Source organism: Accipiter gentilis, chromosome 9, assembly GCF_929443795.1.
Source record: "Accipiter gentilis chromosome 9, bAccGen1.1, whole genome shotgun sequence".
NCBI lineage: Eukaryota > Metazoa > Chordata > Aves > Accipitriformes > Accipitridae > Astur > Astur gentilis.
The window spans coordinates 42,664,207-42,674,206 of record NC_064888.1 but is presented as its reverse complement, the minus strand read 5'-3'; the positions used below and the strand labels follow the sequence as shown (position 1 = coordinate 42,674,206).

At 41.2% G+C, this 10,000-nt stretch overlaps 1 protein-coding gene across 11 annotated transcripts in view; it reads left to right on the top strand.

The window, feature by feature from the left end:
• The window catches only part of EBF3 (EBF transcription factor 3), a 120,155-nt gene that overhangs the window by 72,333 nt on the left and 37,822 nt on the right, over positions 1-10,000 (top strand). For 6 of the 11 annotated variants that reach the window (XM_049809901.1, XM_049809897.1, XM_049809896.1 and 3 more), the window contains exons 7-8: positions 4,141-4,222; positions 7,223-7,367. In XM_049809901.1, coding sequence (XP_049665858.1) covers positions 4,141-4,222; positions 7,223-7,367 — 227 coding nt within the window. The remainder of the gene's footprint in view (positions 1-4,140; positions 4,223-7,222; positions 7,368-10,000) is intronic. The other 5 variants (XM_049809902.1, XM_049809899.1, XM_049809898.1 and 2 more) reach the window with 1 other exon arrangement.

Genomic DNA, 10,000 nt, shown 5'->3' with positions numbered 1-10,000 from the left:
AGTATAGCAAGATCTCATCTGTAGGCTTAATTGAACGCACCAACTGCGTACCTGAAATACAGATGAAAATGAAAGAGAATTATCAGAGTAAACCAAAATGGTGCCTGCAGGGCTGATGCAGATTTCTGTCCTCTGTCCGGTTTGAGTTGGACGTTGGGAAGATCTTGTTTGATAAAAGGGTGGAGGCTGCTTGTCACTGCAGGTTTCGGCTGGCTTCCTTACCAGAGATCTCACCTATCGACACTGCGGATTTTGGTTTAGGGCGTTGTCACCAGGACACTCATACTAGGTATCTGAAATAAAAAGAATTAAATATTTACTTCCTGCTGAGGTTTATTTGCATGAATGGTGCTTCTGTTTGGGATCTGGTGGAAATACGCTTTACTAATGATGCTTCTAGCATGTAATAGGTGGGTTTCCACCACAAATATTCCTTTAGCCAAACTATTTGAAAAGGACCAAACTAAAGCTACCGCTTAGGCTTATAACGCCGAGTATTTTCTTGCTTAGTGCTGAAATTCAAGTACAAAAGTCTTTCTGGTCTATTTGCTACAACGCCTCCTATCAAAAAGGTTAAGAAGAGGTGAGAAGGATGAAAAGGCACTTGCAGGGTTTAAAAAATCTTCTATGGAAAAAACATCTTTCATACCACAAAAAAGTCTCCTGTAGGTTGTTATGTGCATAAGGTGGAGGCTTAAGAGCAGACACATTTGCAGATGAACTGCTTTTACTAGCTTCTCCGAGACATGACATTTGTTCAGAAGATTAGCCAGGTTGTAATGTGTAGCATAATTGCACTGTGCGGATGTCCCAGAAGTGAAAACCTAATTGCTTGACAGGCCTATAACTTTGTGGTACGCTCTCACCTTGTTAGGTCCTTTTCTGATGCAGTTCAAATGAAGTCTGGCCGCAGGTGTGCCTAATTTACCTCGCAACAGAACGTGTTGAGTTTAATTGCACAGTGGTTGTTAGGAAAAATTGGTGGGTGGAATATCAAGTGACTTACTGTACACGGATGGCAGATGGGCGTTGAGAGGCATCGCGAGCTAAGTGTATAGGTGAGGTGAGTTAATAAAAGATGTAAATTTTATCTTAAAATAGTGAAGTCTTGTAGTAGGTAATACATTTTAATTAAGATGGTAGCAGTCCCCTTGCTAGCAGCGTGAAAAAAATCAGAGCAAAGGAACATCACAAAGACTGCATTTTTCTCCATATCAGTATTTTAGGAGCAGCTTAGTATGTTTAGGAAGGCTATTCTGCAAGACTGCATTTATTAAAAAAGACTACAATTTGTGCATAGAATACAAAATATAGCAAGGAGAGCCAAATCTAGAAAGGCTTGCATTCTCATTCTGTTGGTAGCAACAAAGTTTGAGACGCGACCAAACGGAGCTCCGATCCAGCTCCTCGCCTCTTGCTGTGTCACAGAGATCTTGTCTCAGGAGTGCAGGGCTCACAGAGAAAGCATCTGGCCCTGTTCTTTCTGCAGTAAGGATGGGTTCGTAGCGCCCACGGTCCTTGTCGGTCAGCTGAGAGGAATGATCAAGTCAGTCACCTTCTCCTGGCCAGGTTTGAGGAACGCCCTGCCTGGGAACATGGTTTTTAACTTACGTTGCCTTCCTCTGAAAGTCCTGTCCTGATGCCACCTGTGCTCCATGAACTCTCTGAAAACATAGATTACAAAATAAAATATCTCTGTTTGAAGGAATGTAGCAGAGCTGAAATACGAGTGCCGCTTGTGTTCACCCCAGCCTTGTGGCTTCAATATTTATGCCAGTATTCAGGGTCATCCTAGTAAACTTGAAGATGTCTAATTCCACCAAGAGTGGGTCCTTTTCACCAAATAATTGAACAAATACCAGTTCCAGTTGACGTTTAGTGAAAGGGTTCTTAATGGCCCTTTTTTTTTTGATGGGATGTGAGGTCTCTATATAGAAACAATTCATCATGAATGCTTCACGTTAGAAACAATCCACGAGGAGCAATACTTAGCATTCCTAGTGCACAATTCATTGGAGAATTTCCGAGCAATTTACAAACATTAGCTCAATAAGCCTCACAACACCCATCTGAGATCAGAAAAAAAATAGGTAAGATACTACTCTTCAGCCTGGCTGTGGCACTAAGGAGCCGTAAAGCTGGAGGTTCGCCCCAGCTGCTGGTTCCCCAGCGCCTGGTGGTCCCGTACTGACATGGGCATCATCTGGTCCTTGCACATCATCGCAGTCCGTGTGTTGGAAGGTGTGCAAAAAAAGAATAGAGGTGTTTAGGTTTAGCCTAAACTCAGTTGATCTGGAGATCATAAGCATCTTAAAAAAAACCCCAACAAAAACCAAGGCAGATAAAATTAGGGTGAGGGCATGGCTTACAAAGGTGCAGTTCTGTGGAGTAGCTGGTGGTGTCCCTGCAACAGTGTCCAGAATACCTGAGTTCAAGGAAGCATCCGAGCTAGGAGATCATGTCAACCACTGCAGAAATCCAGCTCTCTTTCAGCTCGACAGCTAAAACCCCTTTACAGATTTTGGGATAGGACATTTTAAAGAAATGTGCATTCAGCTGAACTGACAGCATGGATTTATTTATGCACAGTTTCGGTAAACATAGTTGTTTCCCTTCTTGCCTCTCTGATATGAGAGATTGCTCCTTCAGCATTAGAGTCCTGTATTAATGTTAGGGTCCTGCTCAAGGTTTAACTGAAAAGGGAGAGCTGTGATTAAAAGCAGCAGTTTATGATATAGGAATACTCCCATAATGCTCCTCTCCGATCCTCAAAGCTCCACGGGAGGGAGCGCGATGCGGTGCAGCCACAGTCGTACTTTCTGTTGGCCGTGGTTGGGACATGTTGGGCGCTGAAGAAGGGGAGAGGCACCTGGCTTGCCTCCTGCCAGGAATGCTGTCGGCACATGGAAACTTCTGCGAGGTGTATACAGCGAGAATAGTCACGGTCACTTAGAAAGATTGACATGAATAAGTAATAGTTGTTCATATTCTAAATGTGAAAACCCAGCCTCACTGTTCACCCTGTATGGAGTTGGGCAGCACAAGCTGCGGGACTGGAGCATCTGAGAAACTCTGGGTGAAAAGAAAGTCCTGAGCCTTGCTTGTCATTACCTGTCAGTCACTAGCTGAAAACCAGACCCGTAGAACATTTTTTACATTATGAAACACGAAAACATAGCTACCTAAAGAAAAGAGGCGGCGTTAGGCTGTGAACGTCCTCCTGTGCGAGGGCAGGACGGTGAGGGTCTCCCCATCTTGTATAACCTGCAAGGTGGAGACATCCCATACCCGCTCCTTGCTCCACTACGGGAGGGTGGCATAAGGGAGTTTGCATCTTTCCAAGCTTTTTCCCCTTCTGTAAGTGCTTGCTGTGCTTCCAGGAGGCAGCGTTGCTACAAAAACGGTTTATGGGGAGGTGCCTGGATGATAAGGGTTAGTCCTAAATAATTACTGGTGGCTGCTCAGCAAAAATAAGCTGGATTTCCATCCCCTGGTAGAGTGACTCCTCACAGTTAAAGGCTGGCAGAGGTTGAAGAGGTCATAAGACAGGGCCTAATTTGCCATGTTCCTTCCTTTCAAAAACAATGAGGGAACCGGGGCCTTGCCGGTGGGCAGATCCCGCCTGGATCTCCCTAGAGTCAGCAGGAGTTGGATCGAGTCCCTTTGAATAGCGAGAGTTTCCAAACCGGAGGCAAAGCCAAGTGTTTTTCAGAAGATTGATCATTCATTACCTTGGAATTTTTCGACATAGAGGTCATTACTGCTAATATAAGTTGTGAAAAAATAAAATGTATTAAAAAAATAGAGACAAATTCTCATCTGGTGTAAGTCATTGCCTTTGAAGTCAATGAGTCATTGAAATCAACTTTCCCACACCGAGCTAAGGATATGGCCTGGAGTCAATACATTTGTAGTTGTTGAAAAATTAAAAATATAAATTTGCCTTTCCCTGGCAATAATGTTCTGTTTATGACAGAGATCTTATGCTTTAAAATAAGTTCATTAACTAATAGGAAAGTAATATTTCACTACCAGTATTCTTTTGGGTATAACTATTTATGATTAAATTTTATTAAACTTTTTTAAAATTGGATTTACATTTTGATGAATCTAATAGATTTCAATTTTGTATTTTTATAGATTCTTTCTAAAGTTTTTCCTCAAGTGCAATCAGAACTGTTTGAAGAATGCAGGCAACCCACGAGACATGCGAAGATTCCAGGTACAGATCCCTCTTAAAGAATAAACAATATATAACTGACTTACTCGCATCTTCATCTGGAACTTTTTAAAATGAAAAAACAGTATCAGTGCTTCTACTTAGTGTAGTTCTAATGCTGCGTGCCTTAGAAAGAAATGCTGATTGTATTTCACATTTCCGCCACTAACTTAAATGCTGGTTCTTGGGACTCGCCGAGTTCTGCAGTGGACTGGAACGGATCAAAGCTGCAGCCAGTGGATCTCTCCTCAGAAAGTATCTCCCTAGTTCCCCTTCATACTAACACCTTGCGCTGTAGTGTGGTGTGTGCTCAGACCTGCAGAGATTTTACAGATGTAGACTGAGTAGCATAATCTTACTAACAGACATGGCCACGAAGTGCAGTGAAGTTTGGATCTCACACAGGGGTCTTGCACATTCACAACTTGTAAATCCAACAGTGGTGGTCCAACCCACATACGTTTATTCCAATTGTGTTAGAAAAATGTTTAATACTCCACTTTCTCCTTACAGCTTTTGAAATATCCTGTGGTGAATCATAACACTACAGAGAGACAGCTGACGTGATGGACAAATTATTTCCTCTGTATCTGGGGTCATTTGAAATGCTTGTTAGGAAATACATGCTTTTGATTTCAAAATATTTCACAATGATTCATGTTTGAGACTAATAATAAAGTAGTATTGAGATGTTCAAAACTTTCTTATTTTTGAGAAGAATAACTTGTGGTTAAACTTGATAGCAAAACATGTGACATCTGTTTTCATGCACAGCCAACCAACCGGTGAAGCCAGCACCCTTGAGCCAGCCAACAGAAAAGATCTGTAGCTGGAAAAAATATTTCTTCAAAACAATTGAGCCAAGCTTCCATTTTTCATGCATCTCAGCTTCACGTGGCATTGGTGATATTGATCCATCTGAACAGAACAGAAGGTCAAACCTGGAATGAGTGGAAATGTCCTCTTTGTCTCACCGATGACTAAATGAAGCATCAGTCATGAGTGATCTTGTGGTCGACAATGGAGCCAGTAGGCACTAGAAAGACTTTCCTGGGTCTCTTTAGCTAATCTCCCTGCCTCTCAGAAGGTTTAACTGGACTTAACAGTATGTCAGATCTTGAACAATATTTTTAACTGGTTTCACTGTCTCAGCACCTTTCTTTAGGTGCACTGCAGGAATAAGCCGATATAACAAAGCATAGCATGTCTACTTTCTTTTGCTGAACTACAGTATTTTCCCTTGGTGACTGACCTATATATACATGACAGAACAAAAATAGTTGTCATTTTTATATACACCTTTCTCTGTCTTTTCAATATACCGTGTTCTAGGAACCAAATCCAGAAACCTTTGCTGAAAATCACACTTGTATGTTTTGCCATAATTCTTGAAGTCTGCGAATCTCATTAAAAGTGAGAGCAGGTAGCCCAGTGGCCCGGCAGCAGCTCTGCGGCCGAGGTGAGGGTGCAACCTCAGCACTCTCCAAAGTGGATGTTGACAAGAGTGAAAGTGTCCACTTCTGGGAGGACAAAGATAGGGAAGCAGAGCAGCCTGGCAGAGAACTGCCCTCGGGCTGTTCTAAAGGGTACCGCAGATGGCTGTCTCAAAGGAGGCAGGATACGCAGGAAAGGTGCTGTGATAGCTGAAAGCTAATTATGGGTTGTGAATAAGAAACAGGATCAGAGGTGATCCAAAACATAGAAGCAGACAAGAATTTTCTTCTGATGCCTTGGACCAGCTCTGTGCAAAAGGAGGCCAGTTTTTCCCCTTCCGTTTCTGGTCTTTAAGTGTTTGGGTACAGGAGCGGTGTGAGAGTCCTGGCAATCATTTTTGTTATATCCAAAAGTAAAATAAACGGAAGGCAAAAGCTAAAATTTGTACTAGCTTTCGCCGCCGTCACCAGGAGGGTTGATAAGGCCTGACTTAGCCGTTGACTTTAAGGACTCTACGAACGTTAAACCCCAAAGGAAATGCTTGCAGCGATTACTTCGCTTAGAAAAATCTGGAACCCACACAAGAGGGCCCATGCTGGAGTATTTAAATAAGATGTAATTGTCTATCTGGGATAATAGCAATCGACCTACGAAGCTGTGTTCAGCACAAACCCAGGCGCATCTCACGGTTTCCTCTTTGGCTTGAGTTCATGCGATATCGTTTCCGGAAGGAGTTTCACAACTCCATTGTGTAGGTGTTTTTATCGTGAAGGTTGTGCGTTTTGCATATGTTCCTTTTCCATTTTCTACTAAGAAGCAGCTGGAAGCCAAAGAAGGCCCTATCCATCATCTCTTCTATGGCCGGACTCTGAACCTGGACACAAGAATAGGAGCCTTTCACTCAAAAATAAAGGAGGAAATTCCATTGACATACCAGGGTCAATCACCATCCAAATGAACTTGAGAAGGGATACTTTTCATGGATTGAAAACACTTTCACTATTCATATTCAACTCAGTCTTTTCAGATGCAAAAAAGTTCATTATCAGACATTAAATGTAATTGTAAAACTGACCTGGAGATCATTTACTGAAGAAAAAATGGGGAATTACGATGGTTCCTGATTTATTAAGCTTTTTTTATTTGGAATCCTCACAACCCTTTATTTGAAGACAGTCTCAAGTGAACAAATTTTAATTAGATAAACTATCTAATCAATATATCAACAGATCAATCAAAACAGCAGCTTTTAAAATGAGTGGCTAGAGGGGTGTTTCTGAAACTAATGGCTAGAAGAATATTTCCCTGAATTGAATTCATTTGTTAGCATAATAGAAGATTAAACTCTAATTAGTGTAGCAGGTTCTGAAGAGAAACAATTGTGAGTTAAAAATCACCAGTGTTAGCCCCATAAACAAGGATGTATTCATAGTTGTCATTCACTTTGTTTAAAGCAAAAAGTAACAGGCTGCGATGTTGTTTTGTCTTAAAAGAAGATCTGATTCTGCATCTATGTTTGTGAAAATATGCAGGGGTTTTTTAAATTCTGTTTTTTGTTTTCTTTTTCAGGTTGTTGTATCAACAACAGTCAATGTGGATGGCCACGTGCTGGCTGTCTCAGACAACATGTTTGTACACAACAATTCCAAACACGGGAGGCGGGCTCGCCGCCTTGACCCCTCAGAAGGTACGGCCCCTTCTTATCTGGAAAATGGTAGGCACACATTTACATGTCTTTTTTTATTTGCAATGCCTTTTTTTTTTTTTTTTTTTTTTCCCACCATACTTTATGTTGATACACTACTACATTTACTTTTACATAATTTCTTCTGTCATCCATCAAACCACCCATTAAAAAAGTCCATTAGTATTTCTCAGCCCTTGTCAAACAGAATACAGGCGCTTCTGAATTTGCTTCTGACTTCTTTCTTTATTTAATACATACAGTTTTGCAGTCACAACCAATTTTTCATCTTTTTCTATTTTTTTTTTTTTTCAGTCTTGTTTTGCTTGCAGCTTTTTCTTGCTATTTAATTTGACTTGATTTTATTTTGGCTTGTCATATTCCTTGATCCAGAGGTACAGTCTCAGGTTATGTATGCAAGTTTAAGTGGATGGTAAAAACATGACCGAATCTGTAAAGAATTTACTGTGAGGTCAATTTCCTGTGGCTGGGCCTTACTGCAGATTACGGCAGGAGGGGGTTTGTATGAGAAAAACAGCATAAAATGTTTTTCTTCAGACTGACTCAATGTGATTGACTTCTTGCCTGAACTGCTAAAAGAAGATAGTCTGAGATGAAGAGGAGAATGGAAAGTGTCTCTGAAAATCCAGAATTGTGAAATACTATCTTTCTGGAGCCCATCAGCCTCTGAATCACTGGCACACAATTGCAGCTGCGCTCGTACACGTGCACACATGTATTTATTCTCCCACAAAGCCCCAAATAATCATTTAGATTTAAATATCACTTTGTTCGCACTGTAAAATACACCAGCGTAAAGATACAAACCGTCTCTCAGGTAAACTGTTTTTTAATAAAATTAGAATAGAATAGAACAGAACAGAACAGAGTAGAGTAGAACAGAACACTTTCAGTTGGAAGGGACCTACTATGATCATCTAGTCCAACTGCCTGCTCACTTCAGGGCTGACCAAAAATTAAATGCATAGGGGTCAAATACATCTCCAGTTCTTCAAGAGTTAGAATTCTCAAACCCACTGTGATTTGACGTATGGCTGCGTGGCCAGGCCACGCACATCAGTTTCCATGGGACTCCTCTTGCAAGTTGTTACTAACATATTGACAGGATCATGGCTTTTTACACTAATAAAATTAATTAAAGTAACAACAGAATACTAAGCTGCTAATACAATCATTGTCATTTTACATTTCAAATAGTATTTACCAATGGGCACACAGAGAAATGAATGAGGCAAGCAACAATTATCAGAAGGAAATACGATCTAGACATCAAAAAATGGAAAACGATTTACAAATCTGCTGCAGTCCACACACACAAAACTAATTTGTTTTTCTGCATTAATAACTAAGGTATAAGAGAACAAAAATATAATAATTAAAGGTCGCCCTGAGCACCAGAGTCATTATGGTCTATGACGTATTGTTTATCTCTTTCATATGCACTGAAAGTAGGTGTGTGTTTTGCCTAGCAACCGTCACTAATGAGGTTCACAATTAAGAAGGCTGAATCCTCTCCCCTAGTCCTCTCCTTCCCCAGAGAGCGAGAACTAGCAACATTATAGGTTCAAGTAAGCATGCTCAGCCCTGTGGTGTTAGGTTTTAGTCTGGGTCCAAATTCAGCCTCTTCTAATGAGCTATTATGATCTTAGCAAAATACAAGTATTTATTTTTGTAAGCTGCATGAAAAGAATTTGACTCTAAGCAGAAAATATCACTTAGAAAAATAAAGGCCACTTTTACATGCTACAGAAAATCTACATAAACGTCGCTAACCGATAGCTCCTTTTTGCGATATGGTAATTGATTTGCTTTATTTAAATGTTAAAAATAGAGTGCCAAATCCGCTTTGCCTAACTTCCCATAAACGCTCATTCAAGTAAGCTGCACCGTTGCAAATGAATGTGAAAATCTGAACGCTGCTTCTTAAAGTCCTACTTTTAATAACAATTATAGTAACTAAATAACTCAAAGCAAACGCTCCCGTAATACGGCAGCAGAGAATCAAAATGCCCTCGAACGTAGGAGAGAATGGCAGAGCCAGGGTTCCAAACACTCGGAGTTGAAAGTCGGTGGAATTCGGAAGTGCCCAGCATCCTCACGAGCGGGGCTGTGCTCCCCATGCGCTTAGGCAGCACACGGACAACGAGCGTCACCGACCGGTTCGGCTCCTCCCAAAATCAGCCCCACAACTTCTCAGGGTTTTCGTGGAGCCGGAATAGGCTTCAGCTTCTTAAAATGGGGATGGTGTCACCCGCAGAGAGAATTCCCCAAATCATAACCTTGCCTACTTGAAAATCTCTGTCTCCTTCTGGTCAGGGTATAACACTAGATACTGATACCCCGCTTAAAATTGTGGTGTTTTATGTCATGCTTCGAGTTAGTCGTGTCCCCTTGCCTGTCAAGCCGTATCTTCCATCTAGGATGGTATGCTTTGCATTAGTAACACATTCTTTAAAGAAAAGTGCCCGGTAAAAACCACAGATATTTACTTCTCTGTAGCCTCTCCTTGCTAACACCTCATTATCCAATCATCTAATATTCACCAGCAGTATATACACACACTCACAGATCGTTTCCAAGTAAACTAATTCCCCCTGCTGCTACTGTGGAAGGTTGCCATTGAATCCTTTGAGCTCACAAAA